Source organism: Styela clava, chromosome 8, assembly GCF_964204865.1.
Source record: "Styela clava chromosome 8, kaStyClav1.hap1.2, whole genome shotgun sequence".
Taxonomy (NCBI): Eukaryota; Metazoa; Chordata; class Ascidiacea; order Stolidobranchia; family Styelidae; genus Styela; species Styela clava.
The window spans coordinates 7185150-7211059 of NC_135257.1; the positions used below are offsets into that span (position 1 = coordinate 7185150).

At 36.2% G+C, this 25910-nt stretch overlaps 2 protein-coding genes and 1 long non-coding RNA gene across 7 annotated transcripts in view; 1 reads left to right on the top strand and 2 right to left on the bottom strand.

Moving 5' to 3' along the window:
* Positions 1 to 1569: 1569 nt before the first annotated feature.
* LOC120346139 (uncharacterized) lies at positions 1570 to 5191 on the bottom strand. The gene is made up of 3 exons (XR_013477668.1): positions 4965 to 5191; positions 4319 to 4483; positions 1570 to 2145 (listed from the first exon to the last, which is right to left on the bottom strand). It is a non-coding gene; the product is annotated as an uncharacterized LOC120346139 (long non-coding RNA).
* Positions 5192 to 9368: 4177 nt separating this feature from the next.
* Positions 9369 to 23241, top strand: LOC120346504 (calcium-activated chloride channel regulator 1-like). The gene is made up of 20 exons (XM_039416271.2): positions 9369 to 9542; positions 9724 to 9864; positions 10534 to 10684; positions 10897 to 11017; positions 11782 to 11965; positions 12374 to 12625; positions 13252 to 13473; positions 14364 to 14465; positions 14628 to 14795; positions 15037 to 15303; positions 17089 to 17256; positions 17618 to 17720; positions 18008 to 18087; positions 18938 to 19028; positions 19268 to 19397; positions 19776 to 19912; positions 20530 to 20716; positions 21294 to 21454; positions 21637 to 21705; positions 22690 to 23241. Exons 1-20 carry the CDS (start codon positions 9369 to 9371, stop codon positions 22842 to 22844), a joined length of 3063 nt encoding a protein of 1020 aa, XP_039272205.2. The 3' UTR covers positions 22845 to 23241.
* A 629-nt stretch (positions 23242 to 23870) lies between these two features.
* The window catches only part of LOC120345756 (ras GTPase-activating-like protein IQGAP1), a 68190-nt gene continuing 66150 nt past the window's right edge, over positions 23871 to 25910 (bottom strand). For all 5 annotated transcript variants that reach the window (XM_078115009.1, XM_078115008.1, XM_078115007.1 and 2 more), the window contains one exon: positions 23871 to 25707. In XM_078115009.1, coding sequence (XP_077971135.1) covers positions 25591 to 25707 — 117 coding nt within the window. In that variant the 3' untranslated portion in view covers positions 23871 to 25590. The remainder of the gene's footprint in view (positions 25708 to 25910) is intronic.

Genomic DNA, 25910 nt, shown 5'->3' on the forward strand with positions numbered 1-25910 from the left:
CAAGTGACCAGTGAGGCATGCAATGAAAAAATGACAAGACAGTAATGATTACTGTAAACAAATACATAAAGTTCATGGAAAACTATTGAACTATCATGAAGTCATCATGCTTTCATTAGTTAAATTGATGTCATCGTAGCTATTAGGTTCTTTCAGCTGCTTTTATGATGTCATAGTGCTTTCTGAAATTACTCTCCCTCTTCCACAGGAAAATCGGACGTTTCATATCACTTGAAAGAAATCTTTTCGAATAGATAACAGAGCACATTGCTTCTATACAATGTGATGATAAAGTGTGGTGAATCTTTTAATGGGGAGAAGTACTATGAAGAGGTATGCTTGCTGTCGAAATAAATCAAGGAAGAGAAGTTGGCGTCGCTTGAGTCAGCACAGAAGCAGTAAACAAGCAGGATTGAGTGAAAAGCTAAAATTACTGCCTAGTAATGATACTGTAACTCGACGCATTGAATATGAATGTAACGACCAAAGTAATCAGCTTCTTCGTAAGTCAAAATTTTTTTGTTTGTTTCACTGTCGCATCCGATACCCCCAGACTTAAGATTCGCGAGAAATATCTCACTTTGCGGGAATTCATGTCTCAAAAAGGAACAGATATATTTCGTGAATTTCAGGTTACTTTATCAGAGAATTACCGTTGTATTTTTCGCATCTCGCGTTTAATGTCTCTTTAAATTATATTCTTTCGTGACGGATATTACTTGAAAGCAAACCAGACACTGCGTGGTGGGCAAGGAAATACGTTTCCGCCTTGTTATCATTATTTCACCTTTCCTGTGACACTCATTTTATTACGAATTGTTATATAAATTTGAGTATTTTAAAAACTTACAGCGTGAGAAAACTTAGTCCATCGTCAAATAACAACCAAGTCCGTCTAAGTTGGTATTTCGGAACTAGCTAACTAAATACTGGATTGCGCGGCCTTGAGTCGACTCTGTGTTTCGTCACTACTGTCACATGGCCCACGCTTGAAAACAGGGCCGTGTTTTTTACTAAAAAAAGGCACAAAACCTTAGAAAAGGGGGTTTGAATCTCGAGATCCCAACCCCAGTTGGAATAGCTAAAAATCTCAAACACGTTAGGCTATCAGATACAAATATAGCTAAAATTGTTCTGTGGGCCGCACGGAAAGTATCAGCATGACGGCTTTGGGCCACCCTGGTCTACCTTATCAAATACCTCCCGACTTTGCTGACCACTAGACCGTTGAAATGCGATCGCGGATTAATTCATTGGTCCACTTTTTTTTTAAACAAAAATGCAGCAACAAGGAGAATACTAGGAAGAAAAATAGAACAACAATTTAAGAAAACGACTCATAGGCCCATTTCGTGTCCAATAAATAAGTTTCAGTATTTTTTTTTAATAAAGAAGGTTAATATTATACTTGAAGACGAAAGAAAAGCAAACATTTTGAACTTTGAGTCGTCTGGTGAACTCGTAATATTTTAATAAACACCGACAAACTATACAGAATTTTGCTATAAAATTTCTGTGGTGCCCCTCTTTTCTGGGTGCCCTAAGCACGTGCTTACATTGATGATTGTTCAATGGTTAATCCGGCGCTGCTGGTATCCGATTGTCCAGTTCAGGAAATGATGATAGAAAAAGAGATGGCATTAGGAACACTGCGTATGACTGTGCAACACCACCAAAAAACATGGCAATACCGAGAAAAAAGAATGCCTTCGAGTAGATAGCATTCCATACTGCTACCAATCGGCTTCCGTATGTCATAGTATTGAGTGAGTTTGCATTAGAAAAAAATATTTTTTTCTGGGATCGACTAGGTGGAGATGGTGGATTATTGTCGCAGTAAAATACAAGCACAAGCGCGAGAAAAACGGCGACACCAAAAAATCCGTGTGTAGCTGTAAACAAGATTGTTACCGGAAAAAAACTCAGTTCCTTTTTCAGTAGCAGAAACGACCTTTGGGTGGCGTATGGGTATATCAGTGAGCTGATTATGCCAGCCAAAGTCTTAACAAACACAGGAAGTACAAAAGCCGTCGCAGTTTCATTCGAGGGAACCATGCAGCTGCTAAGAGAACTTGCGCCGTGCGGGTCACACCGTTGATACAAGACATTGTGATTTGTCCTACAGCGGTGACGTAGAATAATTGTCTGAAAAGCAATAAAATGCATTTACACAATGTATTACAAATGTTGGATTCGAATAAATCTCTAAATACAGCCACAAAGTAGTGAGTTTGGAAGGACCGAGATTTTTAAGTTACTTTTAAGCTTGTGTCGACTGCTTGAACGTACACGGTTCAATCTAGAATTCTATCCGACGTCAAAGTCAATATATCATGATACCTGATATTTTACACTCAAATGTTCGTTTCACAGAGTGCACAGAGTGCATATTAAGCCGCCACTTGAGAGCATATTTGATTTCCAGGTTAGCTACACGGGATGTGTACTGCCATTCAAGTGCAAAGAATTGTTCTTTTAATAATCGGTTAAAATGAAAAATGATGATAAATGTGTCAAAAATAATGCAAACTTTTGGTGTAAAAATCTGATAAAATACATATTATATCATTCAGACATCAGTGTCTCATTGCTAGTGAAACTGTAGCACGAATGGTCTAGACCAGTGGTCGGCAACCTTTTTCAAGTGACGGACCGGTAAAGCTTGACCAAACATTTGGCGGCCCACCTTTATACAAACGAACTAAGCCTATGCAATAAATTATACGCATTAGGAAATTTATGTTGACAATATACCAAAAACGACGGTGATGCTATTTAATGTGATGTCTGTATTTGTTTGATGGCCTTTAGGCTTTAACTGTTCCCATATTCGAGATATGGCCGACATTGACACACGTGTTTCTTACTCCCAGCCTATTTCGATATTTCGTTTTTGTAGTTATCAATATTGAAAACCAGGCCTCACAATAAGATTTCGGGAAAGTTAACAATGCCTGTATCGTTTTGTTGGGGAGATCTTATTCGGACTGATGAGAGACATTCTTATACGGGCGTAGAGAAAACAATTGACCCAGCATTATTGCGACATACTGACATGGCAATTGTTTATGAAATCAGACATGTTGCTCAATAGTGTTATGCAGTGGTCGGCAAACGTCATGTACTTGCGGGCCAAATATAAACATTTCTGGTAGCGCGCGGGCCGCAATATTTTCGCCTTCGAACAATCGCTATCATATTTAAACTTCAAATTATGGCGCATTCGCATTGCTACCCTCCTATTGCTGTGTTGAAAGCCTGTCCCAATGAGATGTATGTGGCGTTTTCTTATTATCCAACAATACATTGTTCTTATGTACTTATTATCAATGTGAAAGATGATGTTTTTGTGGCAACTCGTCGTCCAAATGATGATCTGACAAGCGAGCATGAAATTTAATCCAAATGTAATGCATTTTAGATAAAGCTGCTCAAGGCCATATGTTCTTCCGAACGTGCACATTACACGTTTTGCACCGTCGCACAGATGAGCTGTGGCGCAGCCCTGGGTCTCGGGGTCGAATTTTCGACGACTCGTTTCGTAAAGAGTGTAACATTGAAACCCTTGACAACTGCGATGCTGACTGAGCATATCGAGCAAACCAGTTTTGGAATGCGCAAGAAAGAAAAATATTTTTCCGTTCAAGCACTTATGGAATGCTCGACCCGCGTCGCTCCGTTTTCCAGACATTTTCAAATTTTGAAAATCAAAATTAACTCGAACGACATACAACTGACGCTACTTGTTACATAAGAAGCGCCGTACAGCTGCACTTATCACCACATAAATCCGTGTAGAGACAATAATAAATTTGGGATTAATTTTTGTTTTATTTATTAATTAAATGTCGCGTCGTTCAAGGGCCGCAACGAATTAGCTCGCGGGCCGCATTTTTTCCGCCCCCTGGTATTGTGTTTGTCTGGTTTACTGTTGGATGCTGTTTTTTATTCGTAGGGTTTGTGGCTGGATTGTAGAGGTCCGTTATTGTGTCACCTCTCTGCGGACCGGCAGTAACCTTTCCGCGGACCGGCGATGGGCCGCGGCCCGGTGGTTGCCGACCACTGGTCTAGACTCTAAATAGCACAAGTTACTATGGTTTACGCAGTATAATATGTATAAAAAAAAATAGTAGGACCATAATAAACTGCTGGATGGTATTATCATATTTTTTGACTCGATTAAATAGTCTTAGATTCCTCCAATGCGTTATTACCGGCAAAGATTGCAGACAATCTGACACCCGACAGCCAATTTGCGACCTGCTTTCATTCATTTCACTTACAGCAGTGTGAAACTCGTCCCAAAACAAAATATTACCTTGAAATGAATCCGATCGTGCAAAGGCAGGATCACAATCGACAATTCACGTATACATTCGTTTCTTTCGCCAATTCGGCATTTGTTATTATTGATGGTTTTCGTCAACCGAAGAATGACTATCATTCTCTGATATATTTTAGAGCACATTTTTCTTTAACAATTCTTCATTAAAGTGATAAAATACAGAAAAAGATAGTTTTTACCCCGAAAACGATATGCACTAAACGTAAAACGACGTTGTTGCTTATCCAAAGCAGAAACTAGAATATTCATATTTGAAAAAATACCAAAGGGGGGTTTCGGCCTCGCGAAAAAAACGTATTGTTGCGCTCGATTCTATGTAGCCTGGTTACTTCTCACGCACATTAAGAAATTGGAGACTTCAAAAACGCGTCCCAATAACCCAGTCTCGACCCCAAACTTATATCGGTTAATTGTTACAACTAGTCCGTGCTTTCAAGCAATTAAAGTCTGTAAACAGCGGTTAAAGTGCCCTCAGATTCTTCTGTGCCTTTCAAATTCTGCCCCAATATAATTCAACTTGAAATCGATGAATATCTTTAACAACAATCAACAGAAACAATAGCATTTACAATACTAAAATACAGAATAAATCATACAAGATAAAACAATATTTACATACCGAATGTTTAGGATCTCCAGGCAACTCAATTCAACACATTATAATCCAAAGTAAATACAACTTGACTCATGTGACTAAATGTAAAGAACAGCAGTTATCATTCTATTTGGACTATAATACAACCCTAATTTGTATCCCTACATTATATTACAACCCCAGTTTAAACCCTTGATTTTAAACCCAATTAATAATTTCATTCCGAATCGTTCATCCTGACCGCAAATAGTAAACCCAATATTAAACACGATAAACAACTTCTAGCGCAATAGATTACACTGGATACAAGACAGAAGGTGCCAACTCGTCGAAGCAGCGTGGCGATAATTTAGAATTCCCGGGATTAATCGAGAAACTTCTTAATAACAGTCCGAAACTTAGGCCGTCAGGTTTGGCGGAATAAAAATGTTCCCGTGAATAAAATATTGGATGAAATATCAAATCTCATAGGATCCACAGGAAATTTAGGAGCAAATAAAAGTAATAACCTGCCAGCAACAACAATCTTTAACCACTGAAAATTTCAAAGCAATTGGTCCAGTAGTTGGAAGGGAAAAGCGATGTTTCACAACAACAAGAATTCTAACAACAACATAACAAGAGAGAAATGCCCAGATATATGGACGCTAAGGCCAACACGTAAGTTTTTACCAACAATTCCCCGAAAATTATATCCTGAACGAGGTTGGAACTGTAAAATAGCTAACCTGTACCAGTAACGGTGTATCGGCACCCGGACTGTCCTAGCTTTTCCAGATCTTGTGGCGATAATGATTCATGCTTCCAGTCTCATCGTGAATTGAAATACCAAATGATGCAAGTTACAACTGACGTATTGTCAAATCTTTTACAGTACCCATACCGTAGTCTACCGCAGGCCTACTCAACTATTTCTATCGAAGGTCCGCAAACAAAACTTCAAAATTATTTGGGTCCGGTCTTTCCAGGAATGATATTTTGGCATCCTTAAACGAGCACTTCCTCGACCGACTAATGATTAGCAGCAAATTAAAAGTGTTTATTATGGTGTTATAGTTCTTTTCGTATATATTCAAAACTATGAAAGTCATTTTATAATAGGAAATTCAAAAAGTGGGGCTAATGATCCAAAATAAATAATTAGGTGCGGTCCAAATCCAATACTCGATAGGTCCGGATTCGGACCGCGGTCCCCCAGTTGAGTAGCCCTGGTCTACCGTATCTAATAAAAAAAACTTCCGATTCTCGCTAGGGACGAGACTGCTACAAGTAATTTTTAATTTTGTTGACGTCACCAGACATAACGTCGGAGTGAAAACAAATCTCACGAAGCCCACAAAACTTTTTAAAATTAATAAAAGTGTTAACCTTCTAGCTGTCACAGATAGGTTTTAACCAAATACTGGCGTGGTCACCATTGTTACAGATAAGTTTTTTTTGTCACTGTTTGTGTGTTTATTAGATCAGAAGGCCTAAGATACCGGATTGATTATTTATTGAAAAAGGCAACACGTCAATTTATATAGCAGAAACATCAGACACAATCGAAATGCAGCCGATCTCCCAATGGCCGAGGAAGCAAGCAAGACAATATGGGTGCTCGAAGTCTCATATATAATACAAATTAGGAATTTAACACAGCATCGAATAAGGGGTCCACAGTAGTAATATAATATACACAATAGTATATATATCAACATAAAAAATATATACATACAATAAAAACGGACACTATAGATCAGACATGGGTACCGTCCGCGGGCCAAATACAGTTCGTTGGGTAATTTAATCTGGCACGGCTGATGCTACCACAACCAAACTGAAATCAAATTTTGATGTTTTAGCTAAAAATAGCTCAAGGAATTTGTTGAGATTGCGGTTGAATTTACTTTTGGCACAAGGCATATTGTTTTCCACCTTTACTTTGTAACACTGTAAATATTGCTCATTGAATTTTCACGTCACACTTACATGGCCCGACAGTCTACTCTAGGTGGTCAAAATTTTTGGCCTCTAGTTTAAAAGCCTTGCCCACCTCTGCTATAGATGGTGGCATAGCGACAGCAACAATTTTACCTACTGAAAATTTTAAAACAATTGGTTTATAGTAGGCCTATAGCTGAGGAGAAAAGCGACATTAATGACTAAAAGTTGAAGAACAAGAAGACCGCCACCAACAAAAACAATTTAACAAAACAATCCATAGGCCAAATAAGATAGTAATCCAATTCGACAATTGGTATATGATATAGCGCATGAGGCAAGTTTGCATGTTGTCAAAAATGTTATCTTTCAGAATGTGATATGTTTGATGAATGCAATTCTTCAATTTATTTGTTTTAATGACAATACCGATTTCTTGCTAAGTGATAAAGTTATCACTGCTCCATCCCTCTTAGCATAATGATATATAACCCACAGAACACCAGGCTGTAATAGCAATTTTCGCAGCATTCTTAGACTTGTAGTAACTAAACGCATAGGCTTGTGTATATAATTTCATGGGATTTAGTTTCACTGGGATTTACCGTACACGCAATATTTGCCAACTTGCATCTAAAAGTAGTTGGAAACAACAAAGCGAGCTTTTGTGGTATTGGCCCCCATTTTGCTGAAAACATTTGATGTGATTACCCATGAGGCTTGGCATTTCTGATGCCCTTTCCCTTTTCACAATTTCCTTTTAAAATTATATTGATACGCCTCATATTCTGATGTGCACGCGACAACTTCAAGAAATCTCCTGCAAATATCCATGGGTGCAATGTCTGCGTCTACAAATATCCATGGGTAAAAATATCATGAGGCGTGAAGGCCCATGAATGCAAACAACAATGGGTGTAAATTTCCGCGGTTGCAAGTGTTCGTGGAGGAATTCTTTAATCTGTGGGCGCAAAGTTGATGAAACTGAAACAATGTATTAGAGTAGTAATCAGGATAAATATCCCATATACTATACTAAAACCCTTCCAAGAAGTGTCTTGCTACTGCGGTGAGGAAACCAAGTATTTTTTGCATATTCCACTAGTAGTTTTATTTCGATTTTGTACTACAATTTTAGATCAGGAGTTTTCATTCAGTCAATATCGGGAATCGTCTTAAAACAGCGAAATTAGATGTCTTTAATTTGTTTATATAAACTATTTGTGTCTATAATCAAAACCAATAGATTTTTCTCCTGCCATTGCGTTAATTTTGTTTCTCAGTTTAAGCATGAACGCACTGTTTATCATGTTTGCATTAAAAATAAATAATGAAGAGAGGCTCATTCGAACTTTATCTTGAGTGCGATTATGTTCAGATATGTCATAATGTACAATTGGACCTTGTACCACTTAGAAGTTTGCTCGTTCAAATTTTGTTTTCAATAAATTAATAAAAAAAAAATAATAATTGCAATATGTCGCGTCCGAGTAAACATGATAGGTCACTGTGCGTTTTTCGATAAGATAACAAAATTGTCAAGATACGATCCGCCCTATTATTCAACAATCATCGTTAGAAGTTTGGTATCGCGTTGATGACTATAGCAAATATTGAAATAGTTTATCTTTCATCAACTGGATAAAAATTATGTAACATTTTAATCTATTAATACTAGTCATTCTTATGGACATAACACGCGTCACACAAGAAAGAAGTAGTCTATGCATATTTTATCCACGGCATATACTTGACTTTAGTAAATTCATGTCGAGGTATGCTAACGACTTTTTGTAATTTGCTCCAAGCTCTCGAACAAAATTGCGTCATTTTTTTCGTCAGAGGACATTTCAGTTTGGAGAGCATGACTGTCTCACAAAAATCAAAAGTAGTTTGGCATTTTGTAATATGGGTTCAAGTATTTTCGGTACTCCCAAAGTATGTGAACCAAGATGACGGACGCCGGAACGTAGTATGTGTATCAGGTTGGGGTTAAGCCATAATTTCATTCCAGCTTCCTTATTTAAGTTCTATTGCGATTTCGGAGACTAGCCAAGTGACTCCCGTAGTATTTGTACTTAAAATTATGGCCTAACCCTAACCTTGGTACACATACTACGTTCCGGTGGTCGCCATCTTGATCACATACTTCGCGAGTACCGTATTTTCTTGGTAATTCTAGAACTAGTAGGTTGCTACTTTATAATTAAAAACTTTTTTTCTCTATCTATACTTTTATTTATATTGCAACAATTTAAATGTAAAGTTTGTGAACTATGTAAAAGGCAAAAGGCAAGGTATTTGTAATTGTTCATGGATCCGTGTATTGAAAAGACCTTTTTGGGTATTGTTTTGCAATTTTCGATGCCACAAGTTAGTGTAAAGAACTTCATTTTTTTGAAAAACACGAACCCACCCAAACCAGGAAACGAGCTTTAAACGGCCCAAATATCATTAACGAACATTCTTCAAAATTAGTTTGTGTTTCAACAGAAAATAATAACCATGTCTTTTGAAATACTGAAAGTAGAGAATTTTCTATTGCTTTTTTGTATTCCCTACTGCTTCTCGTTATCTACATCAGACGTAAAAATCACTGATGATGGTGGTTACACGGGAGTTGTAATTGCAATTAACTCAAAAATAGAAGAAAGCGATAATCTAATCCAAGCCATCAAGGTAAATCAAGTTTGAGTAATTGTTTTATCAATTTAGCCTAAATTTCATTATAATACTTTTTTAAATTTAAATACATTTCTTGGTTCGATCACGACCTGACCAAAAAGCAAGCGAACTAACGATGTATACTCATTAATATATATACCATTGCTATAAATATATTGAAAATTAATATGTTCAGACGACATGGACAGAAGCGTCTCGAGATTTATACGTGGCAACGAAAAATTTGGCGTACTTTAAAGAAATCACAATTCTACTACCAAGAACCTGGAATAAGATTGACAGAGATCCTGTATTGGGTAAAGAAAATTACGACCAGGTAAAAATTTGAAACATAGTTTGAATTGAGATGCATTTAGCAGAAATTAAACTGGTATATGTATTGCTCAAGCAATGCAACTTGTTCTCAACTACGTGTAATACTTGAAAAGTATAGTTGTATGTATGCAATCTATATGTGAATCAGCTTTAGCGCAATATTATGACGTCCAGAGGAAGATTACCACTGTAAAACAAACTTCGTAAACTAGTATAATATGTGAATTATATCGGATACACAGTTCCGATCACGAAAATATCACCAAATTTACTAAAAACCACACAGATCGTATAAAACTGCCATCACTTTGGCGAAATCGCTCATTCAATTGTCGTGGCATAACTATTTTTTTTATAGTGTTTTAATTTCAAACGTTAATATAAATATACATACTGTTTCCTCCTTGTCATCAACTGCTTATTATTAAAGTTGATGTCTTACGGGTAGCAGCCGTGCTCGTCTCACGATTCTGATAGAAATGTTAAGATCAGTCTTATCAATTAATATTATCTCAATATCAATCAATCATATTAAAAAAAAAACTTTTTTAACTGATCACAATATGACGAAGTAACAATTTTATTAATTCCCATAAACATTTTTATGAACAATTTTTATTTATTATTGTCTTCGTTGATTTTTTATGTTAGTTTTTATGATATTTAATAGGCGGATGTCATCATAGCCCCAGAAAACCCGAGCTATGGAGACTCCCCATACACATTGCAATATGGTGGATGCGGAGAGCCTGGAATTTACACTCATTTCACCCCTGAATATTTGCAAAATGAGGAAATTATCGATGATTATGGAGAAAAAGGTAAAATTAGTACATGGTACTTATGCTGATGAGGTACAGTATGAAACTAAAAATGCTTCATGCAAACGTGTATATTTTTCATCATGTGCTATTATTTGTAAGCAATTTGCTTTTATTGTTCTTCGAAAACATATATCTTTCAACACCAACATTAGTAAAAAGTAAGCTTATACAACTCGTTGACTCACAAATAAATTGTTTATGTATATCAGGGAAGGTAGTTGTGCACGAATGGGCGCATTATAGGTGGGGAGTGTTTGATGAAACCTCGAGCAATTCTCCGTTTTATTGGGATCCGAATAAAGATGGAAGTAATGGACCCGAAGCGACCAGGTAAACAAAACTTTTGTTAAATAAAACTGTTGTTTCCCACCCATTGATGGGGCGCCATCAGTAAATATTTCCGAAAGTTTCGCCAAAGACATGCCAAGACACTTTGTCTTTTTCATCACAGCTCCCAACAGACCAATACCTCTAATCGCACCCTTAATAGGGACAATGACCACAAGCTCTGCGGTAACTTCAAAATCATTATTAACTCCCCTCAAGAAGATCGCCAACTGAGCAGTAACCTTGATGTAGGTGCTCATAATAATATAACACATAATATACATTCTCAATCTAAGAATGGCTTCGATTGTTTTGCGATAACGTTATATAGAGTAGTAAAAGACCAAGTGTGTAAGACCAAGTGTGTAAGTGGCTATGGCATCTTTATTTATCGATATATCCTCCCAGTTGCTTTCGATTCAAAATGGCACTAATGGCCAGTTGAAAGGGCTGGCAGAGTGCATTTCAGGAAAATAAACAAATCGTTTATATCACATCTCTGTATACTACATCACTCAAAAAATAGCTTTACTTCAATTTTTTTTCACTCTATTTTGAAAAATACAGCGCGGGCCAATCGAAATGCTCCTGCGGGCCACATATGGCCCGCGGGCCACGGTTTGGACGACCCTGACCTATATCATGCCAAACTTATAGTCTTGATTTGTATCAGTTTTATAAACTCACAGTGTTTAGGTTATTTCTAGTCCTACTCCCACTTTCAATTGTCTACAATGGTTTGAAATTATTATTGATGTTATTACCAGATGTCCATTGTCAATGAACGGGGAAGTTCGAGACCTAAATTCAATAAATGTTGAAAGGAAATGCACCCTCGCGGATATAGACCCTGCAACAAACACATATCCGGACAATTGCCTGTTTTTTCCATACGAAGATCAGTTTTACCATCCCAACTCTTCAATGATGTGTTATCAGTATATGAAAGAGGTTAGCCAAAGACGTTGTGTAGAAATCTAGATTACCGTTACCAGATATGAGATGCAGTATTTCCACACGTCGTCTGCTAGTTGAACCATTGATCACCAACAAATAGATTAGTATATACATATATGAATTATTATACATGAATCTTATTGTGTGAAGCGTCAAAAAAAGTTTCATATATTTGCGTTTTTGCACTAAAATCTCGGGCATACCAGGAGAGAATATTGAAAAATGGCAACCATAATCTAAACTCATGTACAACAGTTCACACACATTTTGTGCTATGCCGTTGTGTAACAAGCGCATAACTGATATCATTAGCATCTACCCGCCGCTGATGTCATACCTATTTATACGCCATCAGACGCAATTTAAGTGACCTATTCTGACAGTTTGCCTTGCAACATACAGGTAACAACGTTTTGTGAAGATGGTTCAAATGCCAATCCTAATAATTTGCACAATCCGTATGCGCCGAATGACCAGAACCGCTTATGCAACATGAAAAGTACGTGGACTGTAATCATGGAATCTGAAGACTTCATGGATGTTAATAATAAGCCTTCTATTCATGTTGCTGACACTAGACCAATATTCAAAATAGTCAGACCTCAAGAACAGAGATTTGTATTGGTGTTAGATTCTTCGAGAAGTATGGAAGGGGTATGTACAGTAATCAAAGTCGGTAGTAACCTAACCGATATACACGAAGCAGAGCTTTTGTGGCATACACCGTGACATAAAATTACCAAATAAGCAATAGTACTTTTCACTCCACTCTTATAACGTAACTTGTACTGAATGATTTTGTTTTTCAAAAGTAATCTGTCTATCAATTAATAAGACGGTTCCATTACATTTGAACCCACGTACATTTGAACCCGTAATTTGAACCCACGACAATTGCATCTGCATACCATTGCACCTATGAAATTTTTTTTACGGATATTTGACCCCATACTAACCCTAACCCATGGATTTTAGCACTCGCATATAAATTGAACCCGCGGATAAACGGATGCAAATGTATGGGTTCAAATGTACGGTCACTGATAAGACGGATTTCTAAACTACTGTAAATGACCTGTAATTGGTACGTTTGGAATTCATTTTTATTTTTGCCTCTTTTCCTGCGAGTCTGAATGCTTTATATGGAAAAATTATATGTAATTATTATGATTTGATCGATCGATCAAAATATTGACGGCTCGCCTCGACATATTGTACTTTCTGTGTTAGGCTATCAGAATAATATAATGATGTGGTATGAACCGATATTTCCATTTCAGTACAAACAGGATGAGATGAGAACTGCAGCGTATAATTTTATCACTGTGGCAGTTCCGCGCGGTAGCTACGTTGGGATCGTAGAATTTGGAACGGATGCAACCACACTGAGCGAATTGAAAGTTATGAATTCGTCGGAGGCTCGGGAAACTATGACGTCATTGCTCCCGACAACGACAGGCGGTCAAACTTGCATCGGATGTGGAATTAGGAAAGGCATAGAGGTGGGTGATTTCATGAAATAATTGATTAATTTATTGAATATTTTTATTGTTAAGTTTACCACAAATTAGTATTGCTACAAGCCTACAACTGACATATCCATTACCCATTTCACGCAACACCACTAAGTCCCAAGGCTACAAATTACCGATTTTTTATTGAGATATATGATCTTTGATTCTGGAAATAGTTCATACATTTGCCTTTTTACGAATTTATATATATGCTATGAGTTATGCCATATAGTTCATCGCTTCTTTTTGTGCTGTGTTTTATAATTTTAAAATATTCCCATAATCTAAAATAATCAAAAATGTTACGGTGTCAACTTTAGTGTTGCGCGATTAACCAACGCGACTAGGTGCATGGTTATACGAAATATAAGCTGGCGCTTACAAGAATTAAATCGTAAATCTTCACACTGTAACGCCATGTTCAATAAACACACTAGGGTAAAGTTATATATTGAAGTTCCCTCCGGTGTATAAGCTTATCTAAACATAGTTAACATAACTAAAATTCATTTTAGAATTTTCTAAATCATAATGCTAATTTATTGCGGCTAGTAAGGCCACCTCTGAGATTATGTCATGCTAAGGTTTGTTTTGATAGTTTTAATTGCGTATTTATTACAATCAGTCGTAAATTATAAAATCTCGTAAAAGTACAAATAAAAGTACAAAGTGGGCTGACCGGTGGATTGTCCCGTATGTGTATATTGACCCCAACTGTGGGAAATATATGACTTCATGAGCTAACGAAAGATTTTAGCCATAGCTGGTTGTAAGTAAAAAAAATAGCATACAATACGAATTTCTAACATTCATACTTGAAAATATAATAGAAAAACACGAACATAAACTTCTAGAACATAAATTTCTATTCTACACAGGTTCTTGAAAAATTGAGCAATCCAGCAGGTGGGCACATTATTGTTATCACGGATGGTTGGGGTTTTGCAGTGGACGAAGTATATGATGACGTCTTGACTAAGGTATCTTACAATAAATAATTAAGGGTTACGTAAAATTAATTTGTTTTTCATTGTATTTGCTGATAAACGACAGTAATACTCGAAAATCCAATTATTATTAAACTTTTGATATAAAAGTTGAGGAATTTATCTAAAAATTTAAAACAATTACTTTATTTTCAGGGCATCGTGGTCAGTGCCATATACATAAAAATTTACGCACGACAAATTTTATCCACGTTAAGTATTGAGAGTGGCGGATCTTGGTATTACACAGAAAACGAAGAAGACATGCAACAAGCATTAAAAGAAGTTGCATCCTTCGGCGACAAGGAAAGCAACTCCCATCAGGTACACTACGCAGGGGAAATAATAATTTTGTACCTTTATCATTTAGTCAATAGTCGTAAAAATGAGGTACCCATAATTATTACCCTAATGATAATATATGATTAAACAATGGAGAAAAAATAAGTTAAAAACTGATACATAAAAAACGAAAAAATATGATATTTCCATATTTGTTTTTGTGTTAGTTTTATTTTTGTTTCCATAAACGAAATAATCTGCCAAATTTTTATTTACTTTTCAGATTCAAAGTAAATCGTTCTACCTACCTCAAGGACGAGATTTCACATCTGAAGTATTCATTGACCATAGCATCGGACTTGACACTAGTTTTGTATTCACTTGGTCCAAAAATTCTCTGTCTCCACCCATAGTACATATAAACAGCCCTTCGGGTTGTGTTTACACGAATGCTAATATTTCTGATGAAAGTATTTGCAACAGTGGCTCAGAATACATCTTATCTCCTGAATTTCTTTCTATCAAATTCAACATACTGGGAAATGCAGAGGTACAACTAACCTACTTCGTAATCAGTACTTGGTACTTAATCAGTTTTTAGCCTTACATAACGACCTTGTGCTATGCTATGGTAGACTAAGATTGAACACAATTAACTATAGTGAGAATTTTGCTGCTGTTTCGTTCCCAATATAAGATTACAAATGAGGTCTCAAAGAAGTTTCTGCAACACGTAGCTCTGCAGCGGCGTTCAGCCGATTTCGTTGCTTCGTTTTAATTAAATATAGTGATGAGGATGTTTTTTTGCCTAACGCATACGTAACTGGTTGAAAATACGGATAACAGTTTGATTGCTCGATTACTTAGCGACGGGTATTCGTTAATAATAGATATCCAAAATTGTGACAGTGATTCTTTTTTAAATCTGGACTGTAAAGTAGAATCACAATTTTAATCAAGCTTTTTCCTTTTCACCGGGTTTATCATATTAATCTCTCTGCAGTTGATCGACGCCTCAAACGAAATACATTACAATGACAAAGTCGTCGGTAACTCAGCACCAGGCGCAAAATCTTACTGTGCCTATTAAAAATACTGTCAAAGATCTCTGCGGCCCATGCTTTTTTGCGCGTCTCGTGACCACCTGTAGGGTCGCAACAAGTTCATATCTTACTGGAATATTATACTGTTCTTGACTGTTTTAAACAAAGAGATATGCATAACGTTTTATATGAATAGTCTTATTAATCAGGGAAAACGTATTGGATAGAAAAAGCACGCGTGCCGATTTTTAGGTTTCTGAATCTTGCGAGATTTGTTGGAGCGCGTCCGCGATGAATCGTAGCCGAAAAGTGTGATTACTTAGCGCCCAGATGTCGCGAAAGACGTCGCAATATGACGGCCTTATAATATGATCGTCATAAGATATTTAAATCTTTGTAAAGTATATCGTCATACGTAATATTTTGAGATAATCAAACAGAAAAGTATTTTCGTAATTAGCTACATAACATGGTTCTACCAACTTGAACGCAATTCGTAGTTATTTAGCGAAAAGGGGGAAATTAAATGTTGCTGTAACGTACAGTTCTCACGAGTGGGCTTTCAACAACTTTTTCCGAATGTTTGGGTTATATGACCAAATGAACTATCCCTTCTTCCGTAACAAAGTCAAACAATGTGAACAATCCACAGAGAATCGAATTAAAAGTTATTTTAAGCATTAGTAACGTTATATTGAAATCATGGAGTCTTACAAATAAAAAATACAGCCCCTTTATCATCGAATATTAAATGTCATTGAAAAATATGAAATTTAAAAACAAATTTCGAAGTGGTTGTCACTTCATAAGATTATTATACCAGTTTTTCCTTAAATTAGTCTTTTACTCCGTGCAAAGGTCTCACGTAAGAAGCATTTCTGGTTTTAAAATAGCATTTGCAAGACAGGTATTCACGAAGTATTTGTCGAGACAGAGCAGAAATATGCAACGATAGCAGATTCCAACATATGTTTGCTAAGCGTGCCACTCCTAATTTGTGACGGCTATGTTATTGGTGCCATAAGTAGCTGACATGTTAACCACTCTTATTCCAACAAACAAAAGCTCATGTCTCAGTTTGCAGGATAATCACATAACGAATATTTATTTATTGTGTACAATAGTTGCTTCAATCAAAAAAAAATTGAAGCAAAGTCACATGATCATATGCGCTAACGATATTCCAAGCTCGTAATTTTAATTTGAGACATTTGGAATACTGTTTGCCTTTAGAAACAGTCTACGAGCGAGAAAATCAACATTTAAAAAATATATACGTTTTTTTATAATAGGCCGGAAAATGGGCTTACTCTGTCAAGCCGTCAACAAATGAGCCACAAGATATGACGTCATCTGTGACCTCATCGTCGTCTGGTGAAAGCGTCGATCCTATTGTGGTCTCTTCTGGCATTAGTAATACAGATGTAACAGGTGGTTCTTCTACTGTCGTCTACGCCAAAGTAAGTAAGCATTTTGTAACAAACAGTATTACTTTTTGTAAATTCCTTTTTTGTCCCATATTCAATTTTTCAGGGATAATAATTTGAAATCTCTATTATCAATGACCGCAAATGAAGCTACATTTTTTTTCGAGTTATTTCATTCCAATCAACAAGTATGGGAAAATTCTTTTCCCTTCTCGTTTTCAATGTAATGCCAATTCCATGACTTATTACATAAGCTCCACCATACATTTTATATCTATTTTTATTTCAATATAAACAAAGTAGTCTCTTTCTTTCATACTTCCATATTCACTAATAATCCTAGTTAACGGATATAAAAAATAATTTATCATAACATTTTGACGCTCTATTAAAGGTGACTCAAGGATACAAACCGATTCTCGGCGCTATTGTCGAAGCAACTGTCAGCAGGCCATCTGGAGGGCCGGTTGTTATTAACTTATATGATAATGGCGCGGGTAAGACATATCTTAATCTCGTAGATTAGAGAGCGATTTAGATCATGGCCCGACTACAGTCAGACTTGAGTCACATTTGGATTGTTTGTGGCGAAAGGTCGAAATCACACCATCTGAGCCTGAATTATAAATATTACAGTAACCCAAGTATTAAGCCTACTTGGCCGAAACGAGCAAAACGAGTTTGTTCAAACAAAAACGAGTTTGTCCGAACAGTCCAACATTATAAAATCCGAAATATATACATCTGAAAGATGGAATGATTAACGTTGGTTTGCATTTCACAGGAGCCGATATTAATTCTAATGATGGAATTTATTCGAAATATTTTACTGAATATTCCGGTAGAGGAAATTACGCTGTCAAGGTACGTAAAAATAGCGCAACCCTTACCGATATTTTTCTTTGTTAGTTTCATCATTTTGACATACACAAAGGTTTATTTATTATTCAGTATTTTTATTGTGGAGATGAAATTGTAACATATAGGAAAAGAAGGATTTTTCAAGCCGCCCTGTCTACTGTAATGAAATGGACTTTGATTTGTTAACCTGATTAAACTAATTGTTTAAACAGTATTCACTTACGTAACCTACGTTTGTTTAAACTTCAGTAAACCATTTATTGATTGATTGATATTTGGCTTCTTTAAAGTTCAATCTTCTTAATCAAGAGAACTTGCTGATGTTCAGTCTAAATTCTAATTCACAGCACGATTTTAAATACGTGATATTGCTTGTTTTTATAATGTACATTACTAAATTGATTACCTCAAAATTGACGGTATCATTTGAGATGGGATCGTTTTACATATTTATCTCGCGGAAAGCAAAGTTATGAGAACGTCTTAATCATATGGTGAACCACGGCCTCTCGTCCGGTTACAGGTCCATGTCGGGTATTGAATTATTCTTAGCCAGTTATTCGTTCCCAGATGTATGAAATTGATGGTGGAGGAAGCCGGTTACGTGAACCACTCTACTAAATGAATAGTCATTTCTGGTATAATGCAACAATTTTCTGCTTTTCGTTATAAGTTTTGAAGACCTTTTCGATATAATAAATCATTCCATGATTTTGACTCTCTCTCTACCAATTTCTAGTTAAGAATTTCAATGTCCATCAAAACGTTATTTTTTACACCTTCACGTGTTGATTACCATTTATCAAATGCTTTTCTGCATAAAAAACACTTCAATGACAATATGTTTGTAAAGGTTGAAGTAAGATATCACAACCAATCATCAGTTGCGAGAAGCAAAAGTACATCAAGAGCAAATTATAAACCTGGAGTCATTTCTGTCGATGGTGCGATTAATTTGTTTTTATCAAATTATTTATTGTAACTCATTTAGTAATAGCGCATATATTTGGTGCACTCTTTATTTGGCATCCTTGCTGCTAGGTACTTTCCTGACGTAGAGACATAATATTGTGAGAAATTCAACTATTAGGAATAATAGTGAAACTTGCTTGAGATAATTCTGAAAAAATGAAATACACCCCATTATAATTAAATTTATTAAAAATCATATTGTTTTATTTAGGTTCGGTATCAGTAAACCCACATGGAGTAACGGGACCTGAAGGCAACTCGGAAGGAGGCGGAGAAAGCCAGGCTGAAGACGTCGGTGACTTCACCAGAGTAGTTTCGACCGGTGGATTTAGCTATACTGGGTACTAAATGTTTGAACTACACTTAATATTAAAATTTCGGATAAATTTGTAAACTGACAGGTAGGGCTGGGCACTTCGAATAGTAAATTATTCGAATCGCCGTCATCTTGTTTTTTTCTTCTTTCCGCCATTGGTCGAGGTGAATTACCCAATTTTATTTTTTTAATTTAGTCATATTTTTTCAATGCAATCCTGTCATAATGACTATTTTCTGTATTCAGTTGTTGGTAAATAAGTGTTTTGTTATTGTGTGTGAACGCTCCGCAATCTGTCCTAGTAATGTTTTTAGTAATTCACTTGTTGACAGGACCAATTACAATAAAAAAGCCGGGTTAAGGGAAAGAGTATTTCCCAAATTTAGATCCATACTTTTTACAGACCCAGTACGGCTGAAGACACAATTCCACCAGGGAAGATTGTTGATTTAAAGATACAGCAAAAAAATTTGAGTGATCCATTTGCAGGGGTGATATTAACGTTTACAGCTCCAGGCAATGACTATGATGCGGGAACAGGTATATATATATGTCTAGTTTAGATATGATTTGGCTTATATTACTGTATTAGACACAAGTGCTCTTTAAATAGGCTACTATGCTTGTGACGTCTTGGGTATTACCAAATGACCAGTGGACAGAAATATTAGTTTTTACACGAGAAGACATCAGTAAAACACAGTGTAGCCTTAAGTTATTTTTGGACGTTCCATTACAAAATTACTTTTTTATAAAAGTCAAGCACTTCTAAATTAAGACTACATGACAGACAAGTAGCAAGTCACACGAACACGAGAGAGAGTAAAAGAATGATTTCAGCCTCGGAGATTTAAGTTCGATCAGTACGGGTTGCTTGAGCCGAAAATATTGCATACTATACATTCCGCAATGTTATATCAGACAGAGCTTAGTGCGAGACACTTCGAATGACAAGAGCGATTTAAGAGCACGCAGACAGGTAAAAGAAAGGAGCAATTACGAGAAAACAATCGTGACATAATAATCAAATTTACAAATCTAGTCAGTGTGGGTGATAACAAAATAAGAATGCTTTTTCTTGGGGACAAGTTGATGTTATTTTCCATTTTAATATTTCCTGAAATAAAGTTAAAATTATTTATACATTGTTTTGGCAGCATCGCGCTACGATATCAGTTACACCTATGATGATCCCTCTTTGCTGGTGAGCAATTTCTACGATAATGTCATGGTTACCGACTCGCATATCATTGAAGGCGATTTGAACGCACCGTCTAATGCTGGCTCTTCTGAAACGATGATAATCCAAACTCCGATTGCAAGTAACAGCCAGACCACATTAAGGTAAACGATCACAATCGTAGCGCCAGTGCATGTACTACATTTGGTTTTCATTGCGCCAAATTGTCATTTAATTAATATCTACATGACGGGCAATTGAATCAGGTTCACTTTCTTAAAAATATTTTCTACTTAGCCCTGGGCTGTGATAAATTTTTTTATAATTAGTTAGTTTTCGGAGTATTTTCTTGGGCAAATATTCAAAAAAGACAAGGGAGTAATTCTCAAATATTGGTCGCGCATCCGTACCGATATGGTAGGCCTGATAAGCACCAATTTTGCTGAAGCGATCGGCGGTCACGAAGCACCACGAAAGGCGATTTTTTCTCAACAACGACAAAAAAAAACGTTAAAGATAACAATATAAACAATCCATATGTACATTTCGTGCCGGTTAAAAATCTTGTGCAATCCATTTCTCACATTACCACTTAACAATATGACTATCGCAAGCATTGCTGGGAAAAATGCCCCAATCGCATATTGTTTTCATTTTATTTAAATAAAAAAGGTTAAATCGTTTCCCCCTTTTCTGATAAATTCTCTTTCTACCAACACTAAAACACTTGCATTTCATCAGACTCGCGATTGCTGTAAAGGCTGTGGACAGTTCTGGGAACGTTGCAGAAACATCTAATGTTCCAGTGATTAACTTTTTTGTTGCGCCACCCGGATCTCCAACTGTACTTCCCCCAGGCGAATCAGAGGCAGTCACAACTACCAAGTCGTGCTATTGTCCAGGTAAAAACTTAGGCTCATGCTACGCAACCTATTTCATATGCTTTGTGGTCATAACGTGAGTCTGAGTGCAGAAAATAGGGTATTGCAATTGGGTATTTTAATGTAAGAAGAAAATCGGTATCACATGTAGTTTCATAATAACATATATTTTTAGTCACTGATGGATATTCATTTCTTTTTAGTGTGCGATCCAAACACCAATACCTACGTATTACTGACGGTGATTTTAACTGCAACCACAGCGGCGTCAGGTGAGTTTTTTGGACACGAAATGTACATATATATGGATCGTTTTGTTATTGGACACGTAGTGGACCTATGTATCATTTTGGTATTTGTTGTTCTTGTTGGTATTCTTCTTCGCATCGATATGAAAAAATCCCCTATCTCTTCAACTACTGGACCAATTACTTCGAAATTTTCAGTGGTTAAAGATTGTACTTTTCGCTGAGATCTGATACTTCATCCAAATTTTCGCTGTATTACTTTTTACTCATGGGAACACTGTTTTTAACTTATTTCGAGCGGTTCCGCGATCGAATATCAGGTCTACAGCTACAGGTAAGTTGCCGCATATGATTTTCGGGGAATTGATGATAAAATATTTTGTTGTGCCCTCCGTGTCCATATATTTGAGCATCGCTCTCTTGTTATTCCTAAGGTTATTATTATTATTCATTCTTTCTTCTTGTTGTGGAAAACCCCTTTTTTTCATTAGTATTGGACTAATTGCTTTGAAATTTTCAGCGGTTGTGGATTGTATTTTTCGCTTCAACTTTCATTTATTTTAAAAATTTTTGTGGGCTCTATGGAATTCGTTTTTGTGTGCGATGAAGTCGACAAAAGTAAAAAAAATGCCCAACATGCGCAGTTCTGCGATTTTGTGGTCAGATTACCGGTACTGTAGATTTGATGCTAATATGTTTTGGCCTCCATTCCATATATGTGGGCATTTTTTTTACCTGATCACTGTACTATTAAATAGATGTCATTAGATCAGAAAATTTTGCAATTCCAAATCGGATTTATTTGCAAACGTTGATGGGGGAATGATACAAATCAAATTATCTCTATATTACGGGATTCTTTCGACACATCGGAGTTGTTCCTCCCAGCAGTACAAAAAAAATTATGTTCAACGTGGTATACTAAGAGAATGGTCCGACACATTGCAATCATTGGTAGTTTCGATGACTAAAGTAGCGTTAAATTATAACGTCAAACTACTTTCCCAGTGACCGCCGCAATAGTACTTGGAATACTGTTATGTCACGCCAACAAGCGAATGAAAAAGAAGGGACGATCTCACATGGAAGGAATCACGAATTCTCCTTACGCGACCGACGGAGAATCTGCAACAGTCACAAGCTTCACAACGCGGACCGAGTGAATCAGAGTTTTCCATTTATGTTCAGTGTAGCTTCAAGGTTATTTTTTGTTCCTTGGTATATTCCCACAATATTTGACGACGCACAATAAAATATATTTGTGCGATACACAGCTGTGTAATAGGGCAGTTGTGAACTTGTCATAGTCCAGATAACCCTCGGTTCATAGCAGATGCGGAGACTGTTATTAATCTATGAATTTCGAGATTTCATTATTTGCGGAACCGTTTCCATGTTTAAAAACAAATCACCCAAAACTTTTTTGACTGAAAGCAAATGAGCGACCCAATGACCCTGCCATCAAACCCACATTCAAACCTGAAGCATTGTACCTAGCCGAAAGGGGAGATATCAAATCCAATTTCCTATTGAATTAAGCGTAGGCTGCAATGCAATAGCGGTCCCTTGAGATGGCTCTACGAGTGCTTTCAGTTAGGAGCTAGCTCATCTGCTACAAATTCGGCTATATCTTGCTGGCTAATGTCACGTGGCCGGTGTGGAACGCGCTGAAAGACAGGTAAATTGCAAGACTTGCCCATGGGAATGCGGATGGGGACAGCACACATTTGTGTTACCCATAGGCACGAAATACTGTGTGATTTTGGGGAAATGGTGGTAAAACATTTCGTTATGGACTCCGTGTCCATATATTTGAGCATAGATCTCCCGTTAGTTATAAAGAGAAAAATATATTCAGCATTGACAATATACTTGGAGGCGAAGGTGCTGTGCTGATGGACACATGTATATTAGTTATGATTTTAGAGTTATAGATTTTGTTGTTTTACATATCTCATCGTACATGTAGTCCTATTTAGTAGACGCTGAACCTGAATTTAACAATTTTCATTGAATTGTATTCCAATAAGATGGGACGGGCATAAATTGCTATGAGATGGGATGGAACAGAAACATATGTCCCATGAACGAGCCTGTAAGTTGCTGAATTTGACCAGTCTATCGGAACAGGAAAGGTATCTTGGATACTCCGCCAATATTTCCACAACGACAGATATTGAACACCAATATACTTTGTCATAACTTTTTCTCCGGATAGTATATACAAAGCAAATTGACGTAGGGCACATGCCGAACGTACGAAAATAATAAAACATGCAATTATTCGGCCTACCTAATCAAAAGGTAGCAAACATGAACGGGTATTCTTATCGACAAAGAAATGAGAACCAACCAAATCATGCTTGAAAGCATTCATTTACTTCCCATTTCCCCGTTCACAAAAAGTTATTTAGAAATAAAACAAGAACAATATACAATTAAAAAGCAAATTGGTGATGCCCAACAAAAAACCCAAATCAACTACCCAGATTACTGGCCTGATACAAGCAGGTCCAAAAGGGTCTGGAATGCAAAGAAATTAGCTAAATTGCGGAATGCAGTAGCAGAAAAAAACGAGTTCGGCTGAGCCGAAATCTCCGATCTATGCATATTAGTAGTTAACTTCAAGTGTTTGTGCATTTATATATTTCAGAAATGTGGAATAAATTCGATGATCATTTATATATTTAATCAAATTAACGGGCACAAATTGGTATATTGCCAATCTATTATTAACTTAAGATAAGGCAACGGAACATATTAATACTACATACCTAAAACAATAGCAAATGGCACATCGCAGATGGATAAATTATGCTAACAGTCTAGGGATGTCCATATGTAAATAGTTTAAATTCACCTTCCAAATTTCAATTTCGACTAAAAGGGTTGAATTGACAACAAAATCGTGTTACACATGAGAAATGTTGTCATATAAGTTTCGAAACGTGAAAAAAAAGTCTCAAAAGGAACCTTCTTAATTTCGGTGTCTTCCTAAACTTAATTTTTGCACATCCCTAGACGAGGATTTGTGTTGGTCGTCAGAAAGTAATATAAAATAATATAGTAATATGACGTCACAACACCGATTACGTGAATTCGAATAAAGATAAAAATATCAAGTACGGTTAAATACTACAGTATGCAGAATATCCAGATGTCATATCAAGATCTATTACAAGACAATAACGAGAGGCCCATGCTTGGTCTTAGTTTACAATATTATAACAGTTAATATTTGACGGAGGAATGGTAAAATACCGGAATGGATCTCAAGGAATAGATATCGTCTCAACTCAAGTAAAATTGAAAAAATTGGAATGTCATGGACGTAAATGAGTTATTTTTCTCTGTGAGTGAGTGTGGTTTGTATTAGAAAGTAAGAAATTTATATTTGACGAACGAAAATCATGTCAAAATAACAAAAACAAACTTCTAAATTTGTATAATACAACTAATATACAAGACGACGTGTTAAGAATACAGCATATGCTTTTCTACAAGAGAAGAACATGTTTCCGAACAAATTTGATATTTTGCATTGTGCCGGCTTCTCAGCGTGCAAAAAAGGATGTTATGAATTTGACAATATGATTGCGATTAAGTTATTTATGTAATGCTTTTGCTAAATTGGAAAATCTAATAATCTGTAAGCTTCTATTTGGGCTTCGTAATTAGGTTCATTAAGTCGAAATTTAATTTTATCGTCCATGAAATTTTATTACACGGTTAGGTACTCAAAACCGCTCCATATTTGGCATGATAATTTCGGACCTTTGGTAGTAATGCTTTGGGCATTGTTTCCGATTTGTCGAGCAAATTACACAAAGAATAGATTTGCGATGGTTTCTTCAAATCGATTTATGAATGCTGCTACTGAGTATGTTTTGTAATACTATATACATCATCTCATTTGCCGTAGAATTTTTTGTTCAAGAGGAAAATAAGCAGATTGACGTTTATTTTGGCTCGTCCTTCAAACATCTTCATAACAGCTACACCTTCGTATTGTAACTGTAGGAGATCCTATAATATGATAAAAGTTATCATTTTATGCATATTCACTTAGAACACAATACCATTCCATAAAATGTACGAAAAAGTTGCTTAGAAGATATTTGTAACAGAAGCGCTAAGAGCTAAAAGGTACTTATCCAGTAAATTCAGAACCAGCCATCGATTTATGAGACATAAACATTCTAAATATTGAACATCGTTGAGTATACGAC

Excerpts from the sequence above, each read along its gene's own strand:
- LOC120346504 (XM_039416271.2), top strand. The coding sequence starts at position 9,369 with ATGTCTTTTGAAATACTGAAAGTAGAGAATTTTCTATTGCTTTTTTGT. Across the intron at positions 14,796-15,036 it reads AGGAAAGCAACTCCCATCAG|ATTCAAAGTAAATCGTTCTA; the intron begins GTACACTACGCA and ends TTTACTTTTCAG. Across the intron at positions 17,257-17,617 it reads CTACTGTCGTCTACGCCAAA|GTGACTCAAGGATACAAACC; the intron begins GTAAGTAAGCAT and ends GCTCTATTAAAG.